Source organism: Penicillium mononematosum (genome assembly GCF_028829835.1).
Source record: "Penicillium mononematosum strain IBT 11891 chromosome Unknown utg000003l:1.0-8172316.0:1.0-8177699.0, whole genome shotgun sequence".
NCBI lineage: Eukaryota > Fungi > Ascomycota > Eurotiomycetes > Eurotiales > Aspergillaceae > Penicillium > Penicillium mononematosum.
Genome location: NW_026643273.1, coordinates 8,122,328 through 8,146,467, shown reverse-complemented (window position 1 = coordinate 8,146,467; position 24,140 = coordinate 8,122,328). Strand labels below are relative to the sequence as shown.

Genomic DNA, 24,140 nt, shown 5'->3' with positions numbered 1-24,140 from the left:
CAAGAAAGTGTACAGGCAAGACAAAAGTAGGTGTGCAACAATATGTAGAAGAGAAAAATATCGGAAGATCTCAGGAAGCTTTTGCGAAAGTCAGGAACATAGCATCTATCTTTTGAATGTAAAGCTCAAGTCCGAGCGATGTCGCTCCGGTGGACGAGGCGTCTGTTCCGGATCAAGGTCGGGGGAAGGATGAAGAGGTCGCGGCGTAGCTTCAGCATCGGGGGTGGGGCTACAGTCGGCGTCCTCGCCCGAACCAGCGTCTCGCATCACCCCGCTGCCGGAGATCTTGACTTCAGGCGTGATTGGCGGGGCAGTGGGATCTGAGATACCACTCTGGGGCAAGTCCCAGGGGGGTGTGATTTGGCCCTGACTCAACACTGCCGGGCTGGTCTGCGATGTAGTACACTGGGAAGGTCCGGAGTAGATCGAGGTATCCTGATGCGCCAGAGATGGCCGGTGAGGCTGAGAGGCAGATGCTCTCAACCTTGGAGGGGACGTGCGAGGACTGGCGGGTTCTTCGCCTTCCGATTCCTCGGGGATGCTGAGGGCCTCGAAACGATCTTCCAGGCTCGTACTGGCCGGGGAACCCAAGGAGCCATCGCTGTCTCCGATCTCGCCAGAGTCCGTGGCTTGGTTCCGGAGAGCCTCCCTCTCCTTCTTCAAAAGTTCTTCACTGCCACTGACAACGCTGCCCCGACTGTTGGTCCGCATCATCTCAATCCCCAGTTTAGATCCGGGACGGCGATTTCGAGAGGGCGGGCTACGGCGTGTTTGGGAATGGCCAAGCTCTTCGTCTTCATCGTCACCAGACTCAGCGCCCTCATACCGCTTCTTCTCAAGGGATTCCCTTTTGGCACGAATGGCCTCACTTGACCGTTGCCTCCGGGGTGTGAGTCCACCGCCTGCATCCATGGCCGCGGGTGCTGAGGCAGCATGAAGAAGGTGAGGCACAGGCACAGCGTTGGGCTTTGGGCTCCCAGAGGGTTCTGCCTCTTCGGATATCCCCAATCCACCGCGGCCTGGATCCCAATCATCGGAATTTCGATTTATGATCACTGGAACCTCCTCGGGCTTAAAAGACTCCATATCTCCGAATACACTGCTGCTGAGCGAATCATCGCGGCTAGATCCTCGGTAAGAGCTGGGGGGATTGAGGACAAACCCAGAGGATGCGGAACTGGGGCTGTCCTCGTTTGTTACAGAGGTCGACCGAACACCAGAACCCGGAACAGGAACAGGTTGGGAGGGACAGTAGTCCGTTGGAGGAGGTTTCCACATACACCACTGGGAAAGCGCCTCAGTGAGCTTGGGTAGGGTCGGAGGCTTCTGGATCAGGGCATCGAAGTTGTGATTCTCCGGGAGGTCTTTCAAGTACCCCGTAACAGCGATTATCGGAGTATGCCTGTTGGCACTGCGCGTCTCCCGCACCATTCGAGCGAAATCAACACCGTTGACTTGGGGAAGTCGATATTCAGTCATAATGATGTCGAACTTGACCTCGCTGAGAGCGTATCTCACGGCTTCCGCGCCATTTGTAACGGTAATGGTCCGGCAGCGAAGTTTTTCAAACAGGCGTTCCATGACCAGCCGCGAAACAGGATGATCCTCACAAATGAGCACATCCAATGGCCGGAAAAAGGGTCCTTCTCAGGACATTGATTTGCGACAACCGTCGAGAGCTTTGTCGACGACGTTGGACCTTCAAAAGTGCTTTTGTGCGTGGATCCTCGTTGTCGGAAGATGAAGGCGAGATATCGAAAAGTTGACTCCGGCGCTTATGGTGATGGGGCACGAAGGGTTCTTTCGGGAACGAGGAAGCATCTCCATCCTGAGAGCCAATAGTGTGCGACCGGGTACGGCTCGCTGGCACGCTTCCATGGCGTTGATTGTTGCCCGTCTTGTCGGGAGAATGGGAGGGAATTCGGCTGGCTTTAACAGGAGAGGATGCCACTGAACCCAATCTGAGATTTGGCATGCGGCCCTGGTCAGCCGAGGAAGGTTGAAAGGTCCCGCTCGATTGGTGGGAGGCTGATGAGGAGCCCGACGTTTTGCGCCGTTCTTGGTTAGTCCCAGTGCTGAACTGAACTAGGAGGGGAGAAGATGGCTGCGACGGTCTGCTGGGAGATGAGTTTGTTTGACTCAGGCCTGATGGGGAAGAAGGTCGATTATTGCCCTTGTTCTGTGACAAAGTCCGCTGGAGTGACATGGGCAGTGGGCTCCCTTCCAATGACGGCTGAGATGAACTGCCGGACGTCTGAGCGGCTGACGACGAACTGGGTTGTCGGTGCTGCGCCTGGAGAGCCTCCTGGCGCATCTTCTGGATCACATCTTTGTTGGCCTTCTCCAGCATTGGAAGATTCTTAAAGTTAAAACTGCCAAAATCGTCGGCCATGGCCGGTTCGCTTAGTCTCCGACTGCGTGAATCCCGAGCATCCCGGACATGAGGAGGAATGTGCAATGGCATCAACGGTCGTTTCGAAGAATTAACTTGGGATCGGACCTTGAACAGTGCATCATGAGGCCGATCAGGGCCAGCCGAAGCTGCCGGTTGTGGCGAGTTCTCATCTTCTAACTCCTCTGCAAAAGATTGTAGAGTAGCGCCACGGGCATCAAAGTACTCTGTGTCCTCCGGGTTCTCGATGTTGGGGACGAATTGCGCCTTATCTTCTAGTAGTGTATCCCAGTTAATGTCAGACAACCAAGGATGACTACAGATCTCAGCGCCGCCACTTGGAAACTTCTCGTCTACATTGGCTCCAATCCTGTCACGAGGGTTGAGAGTCATGAGCTTGTTCATGAGATCCAACGACTCTGCTGAAGTCAACTCCTCTGGCTCGTCAGGCCAATTGATCCTGCGATGCAGAATGTTTTCAAAGACTTGATCTGGGGTATCCGCATTGAAAGGTGGGTACCCAAAGATGAACTCAAACATGATGCATCCTAATGACCACCAGTCACTGATCTCATCTTGCCCAACGCCGTTGATGGTTTCCGGGGCTAGGTAGTCAGGGGTACCGACAAATCGGCGATCGTGATCTTCAGGATCAAAAAGAGCCATCACTGGAGGCATCATACTCTGCTGGGGAGGGGTATTTTGCGCGATTGGATTGCTGAATGTTGGCTGCAGGGGCTGAAGGCGAGGAGACTCGCCAGCCTCACTTTGGCCCTCTTCTTCAACCATGCTAGTTGAAAACATACTCGGCGATGAGGCAGAAGGCTCGTGAGCATTGTCATTAAGCGAGAATGTCCTGAACATTCCATTCAGACCATCACTGCCCATGCTATCACTGCGGTATCCCGACGCTCGACGAGAGCTTTGCCGACTCAATCCACTCTGGTTGAGGCTAAAGTAGGATGGCTGAATGGCATTGGCGGACACATCCGGGGTAATTAGCGGGGTAGAGCCGGGTGACGAGCTTGCCTGGAAGTCGAACGAGGCCGATCGAGAGGATGCAATCGATATCGCACGGGGAATTGAGTTCTGCTTTAGTAGATCAGGAGCAGACTCATCGGGGTTCTTCAGCACCCGCTTCTGACGACCGACCAACCCCATACGCGAAAGTCCAAAGTCGGTGAGCTTCAAATGACCTGTTTGGTCGATAAGGAGGTTATCGGGCTTCAGATCGCGATGCACAATGCCCCGGCTGTGGAGATGTTCAACTCCAAGCACCACCTCACCGATGTACTTCTTAGCCCAGTCCTCGGGGAGACCCCCAAGAACTTTGACCAGTGATGAACAGTCACCTCCGTTAAGATATTCCATCACCAAATAAAGATAATCCTTACTAGAAAATGTCCAATAAAGCTTGGCAACGAAGTCACTCTCCCCTTGCCACATCATGATGGCACGTTCGGCCTTTACGTTGGTGACCTGATTCTTGGCGATCATGTCGGCCTTCTTCAGAACTTTCATGGCATAGTACTCGCCAGTGGCCTTCTTTTTCACCAAGTGAGACACTGCCGAACGCACCCTTGCTGATTGGCTTGATGATTTCAAAATCGCGGATAGACAATGGAGCAGGCCGAGGCTGTTGCTGGCTCATCGAAGGTAGGCGTGGGGATGGCGGTGGCTTCGTAACATCCGAAGAAGTTGCCGAGGACTGCCGGCGATGGTGGCGGCAGTGATGGAGAGCTAATTCATTTGCGTATGCAGATGGAGACGCCATTGGGGACGGCATGCTTTCACCACCGCTAGACATACGGGGCTTCGGCATGCGCAACGGGGAATGCGGCCCTGAAACTCGAGCAGGAGAAGGCTGTCGACGAGGAGAACTCGAAAGTCCAGGCAGTACCAGGCTCCGACGCTTTCGATCGAAGCTCCTCTCGGATGAGGGCGAATCTGTTCTTATGGCTCCAGGGAAGACAGAGGACGGCAGACTGCTATCGCTACTGTCTCCCGCGTCAATCTCCGCTAGAGAAAGGCCAAGTCGAGAAGGCTGTGATGTACCCAGAAATCCTGCAGCACTTTTATGAGATCGCGGGGTGGGGCATTCTAATGGGCTGTTAGATCCCGTGGATACCGCGGCCGAGGATGGTCTGCGCTCCGATTGTGACAGCAATGAGCGATCTGGTGAATTACGCATTGACAGAGTCAGGGCAGACGTCGGTCGCCGCGGAGAGGGTGCCGCTGGATACGGCCTTTGTTGCAATTCATGGCTCGTGTTTTGGGAGACGGACTCTTCCTCGGCAATACTATTGTTATCGCTGAGAGCGACGGTGCCCTCGACAGTGCTCTCGGGCGCCACTTCTTCATCGGATGAGCACGAAGAATCACTGAGCTGACCAGCAGCTATGCGCTCCGCTTTACTTAGCGCTGCCCCGATGCATTCCTCGACTAGCACTGTGTATTCTATGCGAATTCGTTCGCCGTATTCGACAATCTTGCGATGGCGTACAACTGCATCAACCTTCGCCTTGGCAACTTGTTCGGTGTCTGCCGACAAAGCGGCCAGACCTTCTTCTTGTTCCAAGGTGTTGGAGCTGGGGGACTGCCACTGAAGGACCTGGGAGATCCGCGATTCAGATTGAGGTGACAACGTCCGGAAGTCCTCTGCGTCTGTCCGGGAAGATTCCTTAATCATCGGCATACTAATCTCCAGTGAAGTGTCGCACAGGTCAAGAACGAGCTCCACGATGCGAGCCAGTGGTCTCCGCACTGTGAACGACCGTGGTCGGTTTGGAATAGCACCAGACGCAGAATGTTCGCGCGACCGAGGCGGCGTGCCGGGCGCTGAATTACTGCTTGAAACAGGGCCGGACGACGGAGCGGAGCTGGTAGATGAGGGGCCGATGGCTAATCCCTTGTACTCCGCTTGAGGGAGGGGCGCTGGATTTCCATCACTCCCGATTAGAGGTCTGCCTTGTCGGGCCTCTAAAGCATCGAGGACCTTGACAATGGCATGACGATGCTCATTGAGGTTTTCCTGTGCCATTTGAACATCCATCTCGGCCCGATGTTCCTGCAGACACAGATCTGAGTGTTTCTCGAACCACCATGGCGTAATCTGGCGTTCACAGATGCGACAGAGGACAGGGGTCGGGGCGGGATGCTTGGAAGGATCGGGTTCTGTCGCTGCAGCCTCAGCCAATTCGGTCAAATAATTTGCCAACACCTCCGCCCCAACACCCAGAGACTCCACCAGCAGAGGCGGCAGATCGATTGTCACTTCTCTTGGCTCGGTAACTGGTCGTAACATCCACATGGTCTGTATTCAGAAGGTGTCAGCGGTATAAACAGCGATAGGCGACAAAAACATTGATGAGGTACGCACGTGGCCAGCTTCATCGTCTGTCCGGTCATAGACCATGATTCCCTGTCCCTCCATGTTGAGCACATTATGATGATGCTCTTCCTCCTGCGGTTTCTCAGCAGTGTCCTCCGCCTTTGCACCGAGAGCTTGCTTCCCTGTAGCCGTCGGGGGTGGTTCAGGCGCGTACTTCAGAACAGACTCCGGTCCCATCTGCAGGGCGAAGCGAATGAAGCGACTCCGCGAATCATCCTGCCTCATCGATTCAATTGCGTCGCGAAACACATCCTTGTTGCCCAACAAGATTTCTGATATCATATGGCCCTCAACTGACTCAGGGGATGAACCGACCACCTGCTTCCACGATGGGCTGACCCATTTGATGCAGCCCTCCAGGTCCATATCCACGATGATGTTCAATGTCTGTTCGGCCGCTTCCTTCAAATCCTCACGTTCCTCTCGCATATTATCGCTCAATGTTCGAGTCATCTTCGGATCGATATTCCGAGCCTCCTGCCGCAGCGCTGTCACGGCAGGAGGCGCGAGGAATTGTGGTTTGGGGGAATCATTGCTGGCCATACTGACTCGCTCGGGCGACTGAGCGGGATTCGTTCGAAGGGTAGGAATGCGACAGTGCGATGGGGATCAAGACAAATTGAATAAATCAAGACTATTGTTCCAGCCAAGCAGAACCGACTGCTGGGCAGCGCGGGTGCCCTTAATCGAGGTTATTGATTCATCCGTAGCATCAACTGTCCATATCCGAAGTTGTAAGACTCGGGAACAGATCAATTCAAGAGCTCTGAGTGATGACAGTCGACCAATTCACCGTTAAATATGTGTGTTCAGAGGTGTCGAGACAACACGCTGAAACACGAAACGTTAGACGGAGGATAACGGAAGTCGTGCCTATGCGGGGAATAGCGCGACAGCGACGCGCTCTACAACGTCAACCCCAGAGGAGGCTGACCCGAGAAAGGGAAGGGAACTTGATCAAAATTGAGACCTGGGGGTCATAGAAATGAGTAGAAACGGGAAGGTGAGAATGTTCTAAGTGGAAGAGTCGTGATGGGGGGGGAAATCGAAGGAGTCGAGGGCGGTGATTGGTGAGGTGTGCGTTTCCTGCACCACGTACTTCCCACCTCTCTCTCTTTTTTTTTCCCTTTACTTTTCTTTTTTCCTTTTTTTTCCCTGTTCACGTATTCCTTATTCTATATTTATTACACTTACAATATATTATCTAGGATCGAGATTTTGTATGTTGATCGTTTCTGGGGAGGGATCCTATAGAGAGATCCTATATTGTATTGATGTATACATCCCATGTTCGTAAATCAACGTCATGACATCCAAATAAAGGATATTAAAACAGATTTGGAGGTATAAACACAAACTAGATACGTACCTCTGGATATGGTACTTTTGTCTATAAGCATCCAACCCATGTACTATGTATGATATAGAGAGTTTAGTTTCAGATCCCTTCATGCCGAACAGCCCATCCTCCACACATACTCCATACTACTTTCTACCAAAAACAGGAAAATCGAAAAGACCAAAAAAAGGAAAAAGAGGAAAAAAAGAAAATATTCCCCCCAACTTCATTGGACGCCACCGGATGTAGTTCCTAATTCCCCATACAATGAGAACTTGAATTCTCTCCCCAACTGCACTTGCACTTGCATATTTGTGATATTATAGTATAATATATTAGGACTGGGCATGGAATGCTTCCTACTCCGTATATTTCATTTGTTTTACCGGACATTTGTTTCACAGATGTCTGAAAAAGGAAAAGAGAAATCGCTGATCTCATAGTCCCTTACTGTGATCCATACATGTATCAAGCTGATTGAGGGATCCAGTAATATAACATAATATCATTAGAGAATAGGAATACTACTCCAATTCTAACCTGACAAATGGATATACCAAAAACGTCCTGAAACCCCAGAATAGGCCCGGAATGTTCGGCATTCAACGTTGCTCCGCCTTCATCTTTTTCCGGATCTGCGGGGTAGTCAGCTGATTCATTCTGGAGATGATCTTCCTTCAATATCAAGACTACTTTATATTGTAGGTACTGATATGCATGTTATTCATGTTATTCATGGCCATTTCACAACCTTGGTGTTAATAGTAAAGATACTCCCCGAGTAAACTTTACTTTTCTGCCATTTCCGGTCCCATGTTGTCTGCACTGATCTGTCTCCTATAGGGTCATGCTTGTCTATGACGAGAGATAATTACGTACCGTGCACAGTATATTACATACTTTAAACGAAAAGAAGGGGCGTTTGGGACTTGTGGGGTATTCTGTCGAGTGAGTGGTGGTATTCTCACAATATATATCTGCATCTGGAATGCCTTTTCTTTTTCCAAAAAGAAAAAAAAAAAAAAAACAGAAACTCTGTTCGATCGAATAATATAAACCTCCACGCTTTGAGTCGGCTTGGATATCCCTAGTTATACCTATAGAAACCCTCTATATCGTTCATTTGGGCGAAGGGGAGATTGATGTCTATAAAACAGAACACATCTAAAAGCAGTATCTGAGAAGTCATTTAAAAATACCTCCAAAATGCCTACCAAATACTTGAGAAGGCTGGATCCAACTATTCTTATGACTGGTTAAAACTAACTATATAATAAAACTATTAGTTACCTGAAGCAGTTATGAACAGAAGTTGTCGCCTGAGTATCAAGAGTTGTTGCCTTAATGCCTGAGGTAGTAAGGCGCGAAAGCCATTGCTTTGTAATGTTAAGAATGGCAACCTTCCATGGTTGGAAACATCCATGAATTTCCAAACAGCTCAAGGCTTCCAATCCTAAGGACATAGTACTGGAGCTTGCTGGACGAAACTGATTCGAGCCTTTTCCGTATCACTGCGCTATGCCTGCAGCACCGACAGATGAACTTGCTAGGCGCAAGCGACCGGGTAGAAAGTATACGTCCCGAGCCTGTGAGACATGTCGGCAACGACGAGCCAAGGTAAGATGATAGCGCCCCACAATTTATTGAAGTCTGTGCTAATATTGAAACCTATAGTGTGATGGCAATCGGCCGTCTTGCTCTCGCTGCATTGACCGTGGCGTTCAATGCGAGTACTCTACAGCAGAGGACGGGCGGCAGCCAGCGCCCAAGTCCTGATGTGATCATGCTGCGCAAGCGTATTGAACTCTTGGAGCGTGTGCTGCACACCCACGGCATTGATCCTGACGCCGCCATCCAGCTAATGACGAAAAATGGCGAGGCTAACACTGAGCCTCCGGCTTGCTCGAATGTTGATGACTTGTGTACTACGTTTGACGGTGCACTGACGCTTGACGAGTCATTAAATTTCGACCAGGATGGCGAAGTGCGATATTTTGGGCCGACAAGTATGCGATTGCAGTTTCGATCTCCATCAAAAGGTGAGCTGCAATGGCCTTTTTGCTTCAGTATAGAGAGTTGCTAACAATCCTTAGATTCGCCAAATGAAGAGGCATATCAGTCCGATGGTCCTGCCACCCAGACTGGTGAAACACCGCTGGGTGGGAGTACAGACTCGTTAGAAGAAAGCTTGGTACCAGAAGACGGGCTTCGATCTCATTTGATCGACCTGTTTTTTGAGTGGGAACAGCCATGGCTTCAGATGGTGAACGAGAAACTGTTTCGAGATTCCATGAGGCATGGCGGACGATACTTTAGCCCCCTTCTTCTAAATTGTATCCTGGCTTTAGGGTCACGGTACTGCGATCGCATAGAAGTGAGATCGGACCCCAATGATGCGAACACAGCCGGCAAGATATTCCTCGAGAGGGCGGAGAAATTGATTCAAAACGATCTCAGATGGCCCAAGATCACAACAATCCAGTCTTTGTCAATCATGGGCATGGTTTATATTGTAGGTCTAATATCACAGGCTTTTACCTGAAGAGTCGACCAAACTAACATCTGACAGGCAATGGGATCTGATGCTGCTGGGTGGCTTCATCAGGGCATGGCCAATCGCCTGGCCTTGGATATGGGTTTCAACATGGATCCCTCAGTCCTTTCCGGAGCAGTTGCTCTTCCACCCATCGAAATCGAGCTGCGAAGGCAGATCTACTGGGCACTGTATTGCCACGACAAACTGTCAGCAAGCTACACAGGCAGGGTGTGCACGTTACTGGTATGATGTATCACAAATATTCTCCTTGCACCAAACTCACATTCACTTGTCGCACAGGACTCCCAAGGTGTCGTCAACAAACCATTTCCTTTATGTGCCTCAGATGTTTATCTGCCCTCAGCAAATGGCAATGGACAATTAAGGTCTGCTTCTCAAAGAGACGTGGTACAGTTGCATAGGGCAATGATTGACCTGTGTCGTATATTCGAGAAAGTCCTGCTTACCTTGTGAGTCTATCGTGTCATTTCTCACATTCACCTGCCTCACTGACATATATTACCCAAGCTGGTCTCCAAAGCCACTCCTCGAACCCCACCAACGTTCCACATTTTTTGACTCCTGTGTGCTTGAACTCAAGACCTGGTACTACGATCTTGCCCCAGAGCTCAAAGTTGACCGTCCATCTGGTCCCTCCCGATTTCCTCACACCTACACTTTATGCATGGTATACCATACTGTGTACATTTTACTTTGCGTACCCTTTCTGAGCAACGACTCTGCCAATCAAGATGCTAGCAATCCCGCAGACCTACAGTCACAACAGAACAGCAGCGACAAAGAATCGGAGCGTGCTTGTAAACAGAAAGTCATGGCAATATGCGCCAACTCCGCCCGAGGAATGTGCGTCGTCGCCCAGAAATATAGACAGACATTTGGCAGCTTTAGGCTGAGCCCTATAACAGCGACACATTGCATGTTATCAGCGGCATCGATCATCATTGAGAAATGTTGCGTCGATCCCAAATCTGAGACAGGTAACCAGGGTTCCCGAGGTCCATCATCACAGGCGGCTGTAGGACTCTGCCTTCAGGTTCTGCGGGAACTCTCGACGTCATGGAATATCGCAAAACGCATCGGACGGAATCTGGAGAAGTTGTATTGTCAACGACTGAACTGTGATATTAATCATATGCCACCCGCCCCCTCACTGGAATGCGATGGCCTTTGCACAAGTACCTATCAACCGGCAGGCATGGATGGCTATCTAGGGCCCTTGGCCCCGACTGAGCCACTCAATGGTCCACTCGACCCGAAAGACCTGCATGTTCAAAATACCCTTTCGGCACCACTTCCGAATATCGATTGGTTCGATGCCCCTGCTTCAACCAACATTCACCAACACGATAACAACAGCTTGGTTGGATTTGGGTCAGCCCCTAGCCCCGATGAAGTGTTTATCAGCAACCTCGGCTTTGCGTTCTCGGCCAATTGCCTACCCAGCGACTATAACATGTTTGATACCTTGAATCAAATGTATTTAGAAGATATATGGTGACATTAGAAAGATAATGATTCCCCAATTCTAACCTATCTCATCATCGGAAATGCATCATACTCGGTGTTTCATACGTACATGTTGGTAACAACGGGAATCCTTTCTGCTAAAGGACCGGCAATCCACTGGTGTCAACAACTCGCAGGCCTGGAGCCCAAAACCCTTTGCTCGACTACCGATAACAGCCATGCTGTTGCTTCGGACACCCACCTTGCAAGTACAATGTGCATGATAAATCGTCCTTCATGGTATTTAATATTTCAGCGCGGGTCTGATACACCGGCCCAGGGGAATTCTCCTTCCTGATGGTCGTCAGGCTGCAATGGTTAGGCCTGTGCCCTCTGTAACGACAGCATATTCGACTCTGAAATTGCCGGCTGTTCGAGCGGTGGAGCTATTATTCTTGAACACATCTCGGAAGACGCCATGAACCCGTGGAAGTAGGACTAGGAGCACAAGGTTGGTAAAAGGAAACGTTGACGAATGGTGGTAAAGAGTTCAACCGATACATTTAAGTCGCAGACGTGGAGCAAGATGCCACAATAGTCAATAGAGACCATGTAGACACAAAGCCTCTACATATTACGGTTACCAGTAAATTATACAGTGATGAAAATGATGACTTTATTTCTGTCGCTCTCTGTGTATCTCAAGATAGTGTCCTTTCAACTGCACCAGATGCACCTAATACACTATGAGGGACTCCATGACTTGAAAGAGACCCCTAGAGAAGCTTTCGGAGGAGCACTCGGAGGACCTTGTCCTGTTTGGCGATGTCACGACCAAAGAACTTGTGGTTCTCCTCGGTGTAAGCAGCAAGAGCCTTCTTGCTCTTGAATCGGGTAGGGGTGTAGTCCGAGTCCCAACAATCAAGAAGGTCGACAAGGTTGATGTGCACCAGCGCCAGAGCCTACACCAGTAAGAGAGTGATATTGTATTGGCTAGGACGGGACCTTACCATCTTGCACTGGTTAATAGACTTGAATGTGTTGTTCAGTCCAACCTTGGCACAAAGCTCCTGCCACGTTGCCAAGTTGGCTGCGCGGTAGCCAATCAGACGGTCATATTCGTCGTTCATGCAGGCCTTCCAGTTCCTTTTCCAGGTCTTGGAACCCTGCTTCCAGCCTCGCTGCTGGGCGATGGATCCAAAGGCAGCGGTAATAGGAAGTTCCGCGCTGCATGGAGCGCCAAGCTTTCGCAGATGATTATTGGGGTGCAGCTGAGGAGAGATTGGGGGATCAGCCGGAGGATCGTCTGGAGGAGGATGCGAGACGAACATGGTGGAAAGTCGGTGATTGGCTAAAGTTGAGAACCCAGGTTAGCTAGGCTAATCAGTAGGAAGGGAAGCCATCCATACATTTGTGAATAAAGGAGATGAAGAAAGTGAGAGATGTTGATTTGAGAGAGAGATGAGAAGTGTGGATGAAGAGTAGTTAGATGAAGGTGACTGAGAAAAAGATCAAGTGAGAGAAAGAAGAAGCCCTGTGAGAAAAGAGCGACTATGATTTCAAGAAAATGAGAGAAAAAGCGAAGCTGCGACATCAAGGGACTTGAACTTAGAATTCTTCTATATCACGTAGACACATTTATACTTGAGATGAAATTATATCGAAGTCGTAGGTTTACATGTACTGCTAACACCTTCAATGTTTCAAATTCTCGGTTATCTCAAGCTTTCTTACGAGTGAATCTCCGTCCTAACACTGTGCACATCATGATTGTTTTTCGTAATGCCTCCAGAGTCACATGTTGCTTAGAGTTTAAGCAAAACTTGCCTATTCCGTTGCTGTGTATTTCCATATTGTTGTAGTCCATGTTGCATGCTGTATTTCATGCGTCCCGTGCATCCCAAGGGATCATCTGCCTTAGAAGAGACATATCACCGCACACCCAGAGAGAATGACTCTTTAGAGCAGCTTACGAAGCAGAACCCGGAGGACCTTATCTTGTTTGGCGATGTGTCGACCAAAGAACTTCTGATTTGCCTTGGTGTATGTAGCAAGGGCCTCATTGTTCTGAAATCGAATCGGGATGGTATCGGAGTTCCACGATTCCAGAACGTCGACGATGTTCACGTGGACACGAGCCAGGGCCTACATTAGCTGATGAGTGATAGAAAAACCAGTTCACACTGGTGACCTACCTTCTTGCACTGGTTAATTGATTTGAAGGAATCCTTAATTCCCAGTTTGGCACATAGTTGTTGCCAAGTCGTGAGGTTGGTGACACGGCAGCCAATCAATCGGTCATACTCGCAATTCATGCAAGCATTCCAATTTTTCTTCCAAGTCTTAGAGCCAGGTTTCCAGCCCCGCTGCAGGCCGACGAGACCAAAAACAAAGCTCAGGGGAAGTTCTGGGTCGCAAGGGGCGCCGAGCTTCCGCAGAACCTGGTTGGGGTGCTCCGTAGGAGCAAGCGGGACCTTCATGGCAGTGGTCGTCTACAGTTGACGACATCAGTTAGCCGATGAACAGGGAGGGTGGGGATATATTTCTATATTTTCTTTATGTACATTTCTCGACGAGGAAGCCAATAAAGATGTTTGATTTGAGGATAGAGGAGAAGATAGGTAAGAAAAGAGAGATGAAGAGAAAGTGAGAAGTCGAGTCTGAAAAGTGTTTTTATATTCATATTGGAGAACAAACGCAACCTTGGAAGGTATTGGTGTTTCACTACCATGTCCACATCTACAAAGAGACACCCTAATAGATATTAGACAAAGAATATCTGTTCTAGTGAGGATTGTGAATTCAATGTGAGTCCAGGACTTTGTACCTTTATACCCTTTGTACCCGACATGCTAGATGACTTGCTTTAACTTGTACCTAAGCAAGGAATATCCTCCTAGACATATCAATAACTGTTAACACATAAACAGTCCATGCCAGCCCTGGATATTCTGTATAATTTTTTTCGAGGAGACTCGCACGTGGCACGTGGTGAATGTTCCAACGGTTCAACGTTGCTGCCTGGGTCGACACTTCCACACTTCCATCATTCAACAAACATCTCTATCAGAGGCATGGCTCAACATGAATGTGAAATCAGCAATGAACCGGCTAACTCAGAAGCCTTGTCTATCGACCGGCAACTCTTAGCAACGGACCTCGCCCGTCTGACAGACTTAGCGATTCTCAATCAATCTCTGAGCTTGAAGTCTGTCATCTTGACGGCCTCTTCCTTCAGCCACCTCTTTCGGGTTGCACGTTCTCGACCCGAGTTGCAACAACTCAACCAAATCGGAGTTGGTCTACAGGGAGCTGTCTTCGAGCAGGTCGGAAAGCCTCTGGCTCTTAAAAAAAGAGACTCCAGGAAATGAAAAGCTAACGTCAAACCTCTATCAAGAGTATAAGATCCACTGTGATGTTTCAGCTGCATTCGAACATTACCAGTCTATCCATAGGGAAGTTCGAGTGCCGAAACCTTTCGAGTTTATCTCCAGGAATCAGAACAACACTTTCTGGGATGAAATCTTAACAAAAACCCCCCAGGGTTATCGCATGCGTGGCGACCTTGTGATGATGGAACGGATTCTTCCATTACCGAAAGTCGTGCGAAGGGCCTTGATCTCTCAGTTTTGCGTTCCCGAACATCGCGATAGCACTGAAATCGAAGCCATCCTCAATCAACCTGGTAACAAACACTGCCTCGCCCGTGTTTACCTCGGAAAGGCTAATGGTAACATTGTCCACGACCTCCCGCTGCGAAACTTCCCTCTGTACCTCGCACCGATGGAGCGGGTTGGCATCGACACTCTCCACCTCGCAAACGCGATGGGTAAAGCCTACGCAACCTTGCACTGGGGCGCCGCCACCAACGGGGACGATGTTGAGTTTGTGCTTGGAACATCGGCCACAGCTGCGCAAGGAACAGACCACGCGCCAGACCTTCAGTACCGCGCCGTTCAGCTGTATCTCTTGGATTTTGGACAATGCGAGGCGGTTGACTTGGCCCAGAATCCGGATGTTGTTTATCAGGCTTTCAAAGGAGCCATGGTGACGGGCGATAATCAAAGTTTTATTCCGCATTACTTGAAGAGCCCGGCACTGTTCGCGACATTTCGACAAGGATATATCGAAGCAGGCAAAATGATTTTATCGGACAAGAAGTTGCAGAACAAGTTCAACATGGAGGACTTTATGCAGGAGTATGAGGAGTATGCCGAAGACTTCCTGTAATAGCATCTTTACAATGACGAGGGAGCTGATAGCTAAACTTGCTGTGTTCCAAGGTCAGCTTAATGGATACAATTAGTCGGATACTCTTATAGTCAACGTTTTTTAAGTCATAGTTGTAGTAGTTATTGTGGAAATAAAATACGGCTTTATTCCACTAGACCACCACAAAAACCAAGGTTCCTGTTTAGGGCCTAGGGAGGGCCATATCGCAGGTTGACAGTTATCCCAGTTAGAGTAGGGAGTCCATCTTTTTCGTGTTACTACACCTAAACAAGTCATCTTTAATCTCTCGACCTTAATAGCGTATAGATCGACAAAGAACTTCGATGTACGTGCGCAATACGCACGTTCCCCGTCACACGCGAGAAACAAAGTCTGTTTCTTCCGGATGTCCAGATGTCGTATAGATATTCGGGTCGAGACGACAGACCGAAACGCGGGAAGTTCTTGGCAAAAATGCGGAGAAGCTTGGGTGAATTCATAAAGTACTCCGTATGTACATATGTACCTAGTATAGGTCATTGCCGCTTTTATGAGGGCGCTCAGAGTCCGGGTACCTTTCAGTCCGGGTCTCAGGTGCTAGTACTATCAAGGGTCGAGATAGTCCATTTTCACGTGAAATCCAAGACCTGAACGAATACTGATGAAAGTTAACTACCGGGACGTCTCCTCTTCCGCTGGCCTCCAGTGTTTGCGGAGTTAGCTTTTTCCAACACGGAGAACGCATTATCTAAAGCCCTTGTTTGCTGATCGGAGGCACCTCCACGAGATCTCGAGTGTAGCAGTTGGTGAAAGAGACGCATGGCCGCCGCTCGATCATTCAACGTACATGTCCATTAGGAGACGAGATAGCCGGGGTTCCCTGCCCAGATAGTGTAAATCGACGTAGTGCAGTGCAGTCACTGTCGCCATCCATTGAAAGACTGTTTCATCATTATCATATCCGGCATCTCAAGCGGGACTATTCGATGACAAAATGGCGCCCAGGGACCATAATGCAAGCGCAGAAAAGTAGAGGCAAGTAGCACAAAAGTCAGTGAGTGACCCGAGAGGCATAGATCTTGCGATGCCCAGCACCTGGCCAGCATGCCAGCTCGCTTGTCGCAGATTTCCAGCACTGATTCGTTGAATAAATGACTGGTATACATCAAATGACCGTTTTTCACCGTCTTTCCCTGAGAAGGTCTCAAGGATACCCAGTGGCAGGTATAACGAAAGTGAGACGGTTTGGCAGATAAGCGGTACGGCCGGTATCAGGCGCTGTACAGGCTCAACTGCGACAATCTCGAATTGCTCTAGAACTTGCAGTAGTTCTTGCTGCCAGATCTTCATGACCAGCGCGCTCCACTCTCCAGATGGTTCGTGACATGCTTGTTTGCCGTGTGCTATCATCGTTGATATGCCGTGGACACTTGCTAGTGCGGCTATTCGGAAATCTCCATGACGAGGAAAGTGGCTGAGATTTGGGATATTTTGCAAGCTGGCGGCCAGGGATGGTACGGGTAATAACCTTTTTGGAACCTCTTGGAGATAAATAGATCTCCGTTGCGCGGCGGTCTTCGCATCCCAAAGTTTGCGTGAGAACGGCGTGGGGAGATCGAGCTCCATATGTGATATAAGTGGATTTGTGGATCGCAAAACAGATGCTTGGGTGTCGTGAATGAAGATGTGATGAGCAAGTCTGTGGGCCCCCATCAGCTCTTCTTCTTGAAAATGTGGCCAGTCTAAATAGTAGGCATTCTTTTACCACCTTTTGAAGGACTCATGTTCCACCCATTCGCGCCACTTGCGCTCGAGAGTTGCATCATCATCGGTCGCAGTGGGAATAATCGTAGGATACGCTTTGTGTTTAAAACTGTTGACATACATGGGATGTCTTTATCTCTTTGTGCAGACTGAGCCTTTGCTTTGTCAGTTTGCTAGTTTGTCATTCCTTTGTTTCTTTGTTAGCATAGGCTTCATATACAGCCTGCTCTCCATAGATTTCATATGACACCTCTCTTCTTCCCGATTTTCTCCTCCATGCTAGTATCTACTAGATCTCCAGTATCGTCGCCCCCAACAAAAACGGAGTCGTTCAACAGCGTTCCGTGTTGTCAACAGGTGACCGAGGGGTTATCTCAAGGCATCGGGATGCGGTGGGCCACATGTCCGAGATCTGCTCCCCTGCCCCGGGGCCGCGCCCGGGCGGTAATGTCCGCTGGGTAAGCGGGGAAATGTTCCCCGTGGACGAAGCCTTGGAAGGTTCGACCTGGGTATCTCCAAGGCGAGGTAAAGGCGAAATAAAGTACAACATATATATACGAGATGACTGAAATTGCGTTGCTGCGTTCATGGCCTCGCTATATGACTTATATTCCGACTTATAAATGGAAGACTGCCACTGCCGATCATCTACAAAATCGGCATTGGGCTTATGCACAGTTGATACCTAATCGGGTAATCGTGAAATTATCCCCTTTTGGAATTGGTACCTAATATGGTTGAGGCCTTGAAGAGCATCCTATTCCCACTCATGTCCACAGGTATGACGAAGCTTGACAATAGGTACCTCGCTTTATCTCATCCTAGCAAAATCCTCAATCATCGACATCTGTGCTACGGGCCAGGGACTTATTGCGAAGCAGATCCTCATGCTCGGCCATCATGTGTTCATTCAACCATTCATAGGCATCACTTCCAAGAACCGCCCTTTTCGGGGGATCCTCCAACGTTGCCAAGTGATATAGTGCCTTTGCCCCCTTTGGAGGATCGCCGCGTTGAGATTCCTCTATATCCTTGATATGAGCCTTAACCGCGGTCAGATCATACGCCGAAGATGTAGCATTAGTGTATACCATCGATCGGGGAAGAAGTCCGTCCTAGGTACATTAATAAACCGAACACGCCGTGCAGATTGGAAGTTTTCAGCACGACTTACCTGAAACCACCGGGTTCAAGACAAGTAAACTTGATTCCCCGCTTCGGATCCATTTCTTGCGCAACGGCTTCGGTGAATCCCTCGAGGGCAAACTTCGAGGCACTGTACATGCACATCCATGGCATCCCGATGCGACCACCGATGCTGGTGATTTGCTGAATAATGCCTCCTGGAGGATTTTGTTCTCTCATAACCTTAATGGCAGTGCGAGTAGAAACAAGCGCACCGGTGAAATTGACGTTCATTTGTCGCTTGATATCCTCGTCGGTTAGATCTTCAAAGGGGCCGCTCAATCCATATCCCCCGTTGTTGACGACCACGTCAATGCGACCAAACTTGGCTACACCGGTGAGGTATGCGGTCAGCACGCTTTTCGAATCTAGCAGGTCGAGTTGAACGGCGATGAAGTTGGTGGAAGTAGCTTTCTCAAAAATCAACACTTCCGGTTTGCGAGCAGTTGCAATAACATAGTCGCCGTTATCCAGGATTTCCTTTACCAGAGCTTGCCCGAGACCAGCTGAGCTTCCGGTAACAAAGAACACGCGAGGCATGATAGTTTCTGCGAAAATGATGTAGGAAAATGATGTAGGAACAGTTCAAATGTGAAGGTGAAGACGAGAAGGCCGGTCTATTAGAATATGGAGTATTTATCTCACCTATTTGCTGCAACACTGAAGTTGGATTAGGAACGTGTGAGGTCGGAGATATCGGAGAACGTCCGTGGACTCCTTCGAGTAACGAGCTGAGATGCTTAAAATAGCTAGTGTCCTTAATGGGCCATTCTCTTTTGGGACTTTTCCTGTTCTCCATTACCTGCTGCTTTTATCCCAGAAGGGTCTTTGTCTCACCCCGGATGGAACCTGAGTAGTAGCTAGTAGATACGGCTACCCTATGTTTTCCTATTATCTTTAGAGCACAGGAGTCTACATTTACAGGATGACCTTCATTAAGATTTGCATTCAATAAAAGGACAGATGTAGACGAATGATACATTATTGAAGAAGAGTAATAATTATAATTAGGATCTATAAAAAATATAGAATAATAATTCAATGAATGGCCTCGATACTGAATGAAAATTCTCCCAAATCCTTACTCAGCCTTCCTCTTCCACTTGTAGATCTTCGTCACGTAGGTACCCACAATGACAGCCGTGAAATTGAATGCAATAAGCCCGATAAATATCCCAATATCACGGTACTTACGATTGTTGTCATAACCAAATTGTTGGTACTATGGAGAAATGCAGTGATTAGCAGAGGTTCCTTCAACAAAGTCGAGTTCTCCACTTACGTATTCCTGGCCAATGCTATAGCGACAATAATCGCAAGCCCCAGTGGCATCTGGGTTCACCAAATAACCTGTAGCGGACTGCAAGAAAGAACCAGCGTAGCTAATGCAAGTCTCGTTGACTGGAACGTGGAAAACAGTCACTTCACTAGATGTGCAACGGATGTCATGCCCATATAGAGAGTTGGTAGTGAGTCCCTCCGCCAGGTAATACAGCGGGGAGACGTTGAAATACCAACTCCAGCCCGACGGAGTCTTTTCACGCGCCGTCAAGGTGCCTACAAACGTATTCACAAACATGAAAAAGAAACCATTGGCCATGAGAGAGGCATTCAGGTTTGGCATCCACGCTGCAATGAGGTATCCCAGGCTCACAGTGAAGATTGAAAACAGCCAGTAACAAAGCAGTGCGTAGCCAGCATGCGTGGGATCGGTTTGCAGCCCAGCTGGGAAATACCACAGAAGCCAATAGATGAGCGCCGTTATGAGGGTGAAGGGCAGTTCAATGACAATGGAACTCATCACAAACACAATACAGTGGTAGGATCGACTGGCTTTCTCCCGGTACACAAAGATATCGCGGAAAGTGGTAAACCGTGGCTCCATGGATAAGCCAAGGGTGGGCCCATCAAGAAGGACAGGAAGATCGTATACATACGGTCGAACGCACCCTGTTGACTATTGGGCATTTTCAAAAAAAGTCAGGCCATTCAACAAGCCGTTAGCCACATTCATCCAAAGCTTGGCAGAGAAATACTCTGGCTCACGCCAGTACCACAACCAGGTGCGACGAAGCACGACGGCAAATTGATGGGTCAAGGGAGTAGCATAAAGCTGGGGCCGAGACTGCTCAGCTGGGCGCTCGTTCTTAAGATCATGCAACTTGGCATCTTGAACACGACACTCGCTGCTTTCAGACCAGATTTGAGCCCAGTCAGCGGTAACATTTGACCGGGAACCGGCCCCAACGACGTCCAGCAGGTACTCTGCCGGGTTTCGCTTTGTATCGCAAGCTTCCACGTGCTGACCGAAATACTTCAGTGCCGTGGAAGAGTTTTCACCCAATGGCCCCTGGTAGGTCACTCGACCACCTTTAGCCAGCAGAATCAGATTGTCAAAAACCTCGATCACGGCTGCGGCAGGCTGATGAATCGTGCACAGAATCGTCTGACCCGATCTTGAAAGTTTCTTCAGTAACTGGACCAAAGAGATAGCAGATTGTCCGTCCAATCCGGAGGTCGGCTCATCCAATAACAGGATGTCTGGCTTTGCGGCTAGTTCGATACCCATAGAAACCCGCTTTCGCTGCTCGAGATTGAGGCCAGCGCCGGGCACTCCGATCAACGCATCTGAGATATCTTGCATTCCGAGCATGTCTCAGGACTTCTTCAACGTAGGCGTCCTTCTCGTCTGTTGATAGTGAGGGAGGGCGACGGAGATGGGCCGTCATTTGAAGAGCCTCGCGCACTGTCTGGGAAGGAAGATGAACGTCGTGCTGTTGGACATAACCCATTCTCCAGCGGAATGACTTTGGCAGCGGCGACCCATCGAGGTACAGTGTACCTGTCAACTTACCAATGTCCATGCGTCCGGCCAACACATTGAGCAGCGTGGTCTGGAGATTGTATGAGCAGGCTTCTACCACATAGAGCTCGATAGAAATACACAGACCTTTCCAGCACCAGAGACACCCATCAGCGCAGTCAGCGTTCCAGACTCAATACACCCTGAATTCAACGCATATCAGAATAAAGCGGCGATAAAAACGGTATTTGTAGATATGCGATGGACACACCGTCAATATGTTGCAGCAAAGTGCGTTCCTCTCCATCCTTACGGAGTGTCAAGTGGAGGTCCTTCCAAGCGAAGGAATGGCCGTCCTGAGACTGAGCCTCTTCAGGACTTGATACCTTCCTAGTCGACCTAGCAAATCCTTGTGCCTCAACGTCGTTCTCAGCGCTGCTGGTCGAAGAAGGTACAGTATGCGCGACCTTCTGGCGATAAAAGACTGTGGCAAGGAGGCCAGCAGGGGGCCTGAACAGCTCCATTGCAAGACTAAAGTTGTGTTGGTGGTTGAATTCTCTATAGATTTCTGTTACTTACCCGACCAAAATGGCGAAAAAGACGAAGAACCCCGCGTTTATGCCAACGTTACGCCAGAGGTGAGAATTATCAAAGTCGTAGTAAGCATTCAGATATGAAGCGCCTTCCACAACAGTCCTTCCGGGCTCAGAGCCGGCGATGGCACAGGCTTGGTATGCCACATCCGTATAGGTTTGGCCACGGGAACTAAGTCGGATGAAGTGCATTCGTAGGCAGTAGTTCCAACTTCGTTGATCATGAGCGCTTCGAAGGCGTAATACATGGGCTTTTCATTCAAGATTTTCTGCGTTAGCATCGAAACCATGATTTCAGGCATGTTTGGTACTCACATTCAAAAACCGCAACCACTTTAGCCAGACTTGCATCTGTGGTGGTGGGATGTACCAGCCCGTGTAGATGACCAGCGTCGTCAAGAAGATGCCAACGGGAAGACCGGCACGTTCCACGGTCGGTGACACGACGGCGATGAACCGGAAGAACATCGAAAGCGACAGGTGGGAAATATAAGCAACCAGAAAGAAAATGAAGAAATGCCCTGCGGTGCGGTGAAGTCCTGCCAGGAAATACATAGGGATGTTGTACGCAATAACCACCACTTTCCATACAACATCCGACAGGATCTGGCCATATCCATACGACATCGGGTGATAGAAACGATACCGCTTATGCTTCAAGAGCAATGGCCGCTGTGCAAAGGTATTGCCAAACTCACTCATTGACTGGAGTCCAGGCACGAGGATCGCGTAGAAAACAACCGATCCAAGCTGGTACAGCGATGAAGATTCATGTGGCAGGTTTCGAAAGACTGTACCGAGGATGATACTTTGAACTGCCATGCAGGCAGCCTCAACGATCCAGGCGTTATAATCCGTGATGAATATGCGATACTGACGGTAGGCACAGAGAAGAATCTGTGTGAGAATCGGAACCGAGTATGTTTGTCGTGATTTCTTCCGCCGACCTAGCGGTTTTTCCGCGGCACTAGCACTATTCTTCGCTTCTTCGATCTGTGTTCCACGCCGAACCCCCTTCTCGCTTTTCCAGAATGCAGTGGCAAATTCTTCGGGTGTCTGTGGAATCGACCAACGACCTGCTGCCTGGCGTAACAGGCGTGCTTCAGGCTCCGCAGACATCGAGTTCAAGAAGTCCGTAATTGACATTGTTGGAGGACAATAGAATCCTACATCCTCAAAGTAGGACTTCGCTGCAACCACATCACCGTAGTAGATACAGTGCCCCGAATTTATGACAGTCACTTTGTCAAATAGAGGAACCATATCGTCACTTCCCTGGTAGAGACTCATAGCGATGGTGCAGTGGGACTTGTTGGCATATTCTCGCAGCATTTGCACAAATTCGAGAGCCGTTGAGGAGTCAAGACCAGCGGTAGGGTTGTCATAGCAAATCAGACTATAGTAGCCCAATCAATGTATAAGCGCTGCACAGGATATCACTCCACTAGGATAGAATCAGACTTACTCGGGCAAGTGACTAGAGCTTCAGCTAGAGACAATCTTCTCCTTTCTCCGCCACTCACTCCTCGAATCTGTTCGTTGCCTACTCTGGTAGCCAAAACATGATTGATCCCGAACAAACGGGCAAGGTTGACCACAGTCTTGTGTGCTTCCGCAGAGGATATCACGTTGCTGAACCGAGAGTTGACTGCAAATCTATTAGGAGAGTTGGGATTAGTCTTTGAGCAATAAACAGACGATATACTGTAAAGTGTTTCATCTTAGCATACCTCAAAGTTTCCTCCACAGTCAAGCTTGGGAAATGAATATCCTCCTCGGCTACAGACGCCCTCTGTCGTCAGCCACTGATTGTTATTAAGATATAGGAGTGCAGTTCTTACCGCAGAATGTGGTTTCAACTGGAGCTGCCGGCCCTTCGAAATTTGCTTGGATCCCGCCGTACAATAAAGTACCGGTGGTACATTTATATTCAGCGTGCATATGGCAAAGGCTCTTTAAAAACGTTGTGCAGCCGCTGCCGGGTTGGCCAATTACCATCAGCATCTCCCGGCCTTGATATGGCCTCGGAAGTTATGCAAAGTTTGCGCGATGGTTCGCCTCCGTGACCAAACACCGAGGTAGCCCTGCGCGCGTATCGTTCGACCATGGATCCGACCGAGGGAGCGAGCGCATGCTGTTCATGGATTCAATTAGCATTCGGCTAGTTTTTGCTCCATCGCTTCTGTGGTGTTTTTCTTACCCCTTGACCACCACCTTCCATCTCCAGATGATCCCACACGATGGAATTGTCCTTGTTCCTCACGGACGACTGGCAAGCCGTGACGAAGTCAGCGACGAGATCGCCGACCAGTGTACGAGTAGCCATTGCTATAGATTGCTCCTTGGTGGCCGCCATAGCTTCGGAAAAATAATGTTACCAAGGACCTGAATTAAGCCCAATGATGGACGTCCTTATACCAAGCAGAGTGCCCCTTTGATGCTCTCCGGTATGTTTGAA

General features: G+C 49.3%; 9 protein-coding genes across 9 annotated transcripts; 2 read left to right on the top strand and 7 right to left on the bottom strand.

Annotated features, from left to right (window-relative positions):
* Positions 1-105: 105 nt before the first annotated feature.
* Positions 106-6,326, bottom strand: N7519_008097 (protein kinase RIM15; the record flags this gene model as incomplete). Its single annotated transcript, XM_057294873.1, has 4 exons — positions 106-1,605; positions 1,655-3,906; positions 3,971-5,705; positions 5,772-6,326. 4 exons carry the CDS (start codon positions 6,324-6,326, stop codon positions 106-108), a joined length of 6,042 nt encoding a protein of 2,013 aa, XP_057149684.1.
* Positions 6,327-8,659: 2,333 nt separating this feature from the next.
* On the top strand, positions 8,660-11,177 carry N7519_008096 (fungal specific transcription factor domain-containing protein; the record flags this gene model as incomplete). The annotated part of the gene is made up of 6 exons (XM_057294872.1): positions 8,660-8,739; positions 8,797-9,161; positions 9,216-9,634; positions 9,692-9,901; positions 9,959-10,128; positions 10,187-11,177. 6 exons carry the CDS (start codon positions 8,660-8,662, stop codon positions 11,175-11,177), a joined length of 2,235 nt encoding a protein of 744 aa, XP_057149683.1.
* A 724-nt stretch (positions 11,178-11,901) lies between these two features.
* On the bottom strand, positions 11,902-12,456 carry N7519_008095 (uncharacterized protein; the record flags this gene model as incomplete). Its single annotated transcript, XM_057294871.1, has 2 exons — positions 11,902-12,087; positions 12,136-12,456. The coding sequence occupies 2 exons, from the start codon at positions 12,454-12,456 to the stop codon at positions 11,902-11,904; spliced, it is 507 nt and encodes a 168-aa protein (XP_057149682.1).
* A 628-nt stretch (positions 12,457-13,084) lies between these two features.
* N7519_008094 (uncharacterized protein) lies at positions 13,085-13,605 on the bottom strand (the record flags this gene model as incomplete). The annotated part of the gene is made up of 2 exons (XM_057294870.1): positions 13,085-13,270; positions 13,321-13,605. The coding sequence occupies 2 exons, from the start codon at positions 13,603-13,605 to the stop codon at positions 13,085-13,087; spliced, it is 471 nt and encodes a 156-aa protein (XP_057149681.1).
* Positions 13,606-14,199: 594 nt separating this feature from the next.
* Positions 14,200-15,355, top strand: N7519_008093 (uncharacterized protein; the record flags this gene model as incomplete). Its single annotated transcript, XM_057294869.1, has 2 exons — positions 14,200-14,451; positions 14,525-15,355. 2 exons carry the CDS (start codon positions 14,200-14,202, stop codon positions 15,353-15,355), a joined length of 1,083 nt encoding a protein of 360 aa, XP_057149680.1.
* Positions 15,356-16,005: 650 nt separating this feature from the next.
* N7519_008092 (C6 and C2H2 transcription factor RegA-like) lies at positions 16,006-16,271 on the bottom strand (the record flags this gene model as incomplete). Its single annotated transcript, XM_057294868.1, is given in 2 exon segments — positions 16,006-16,166; positions 16,181-16,271. The coding sequence occupies 2 exon segments, from the start codon at positions 16,269-16,271 to the stop codon at positions 16,006-16,008; spliced, it is 252 nt and encodes an 83-aa protein (XP_057149679.1).
* Positions 16,272-16,306: 35 nt separating this feature from the next.
* N7519_008091 (C6 and C2H2 transcription factor RegA-like) lies at positions 16,307-17,224 on the bottom strand (the record flags this gene model as incomplete). The annotated part of the gene is made up of 2 exons (XM_057294867.1): positions 16,307-17,036; positions 17,106-17,224. 2 exons carry the CDS (start codon positions 17,222-17,224, stop codon positions 16,307-16,309), a joined length of 849 nt encoding a protein of 282 aa, XP_057149678.1.
* Positions 17,225-17,934: 710 nt separating this feature from the next.
* Positions 17,935-18,826, bottom strand: N7519_008090 (SDR family oxidoreductase; the record flags this gene model as incomplete). Its single annotated transcript, XM_057294866.1, has 3 exons — positions 17,935-18,125; positions 18,167-18,216; positions 18,276-18,826. The coding sequence occupies 3 exons, from the start codon at positions 18,824-18,826 to the stop codon at positions 17,935-17,937; spliced, it is 792 nt and encodes a 263-aa protein (XP_057149677.1).
* A 541-nt stretch (positions 18,827-19,367) lies between these two features.
* N7519_008089 (uncharacterized protein) lies at positions 19,368-24,038 on the bottom strand (the record flags this gene model as incomplete). Its single annotated transcript, XM_057294865.1, is given in 11 exon segments — positions 19,368-19,508; positions 19,569-20,243; positions 20,295-20,419; positions 21,361-21,620; positions 21,669-21,911; positions 22,008-23,078; positions 23,144-23,338; positions 23,413-23,461; positions 23,524-23,635; positions 23,646-23,816; positions 23,883-24,038. The coding sequence occupies 11 exon segments, from the start codon at positions 24,036-24,038 to the stop codon at positions 19,368-19,370; spliced, it is 3,198 nt and encodes a 1,065-aa protein (XP_057149676.1).
* Between the last annotated feature and the right edge of the window lie 102 nt (positions 24,039-24,140).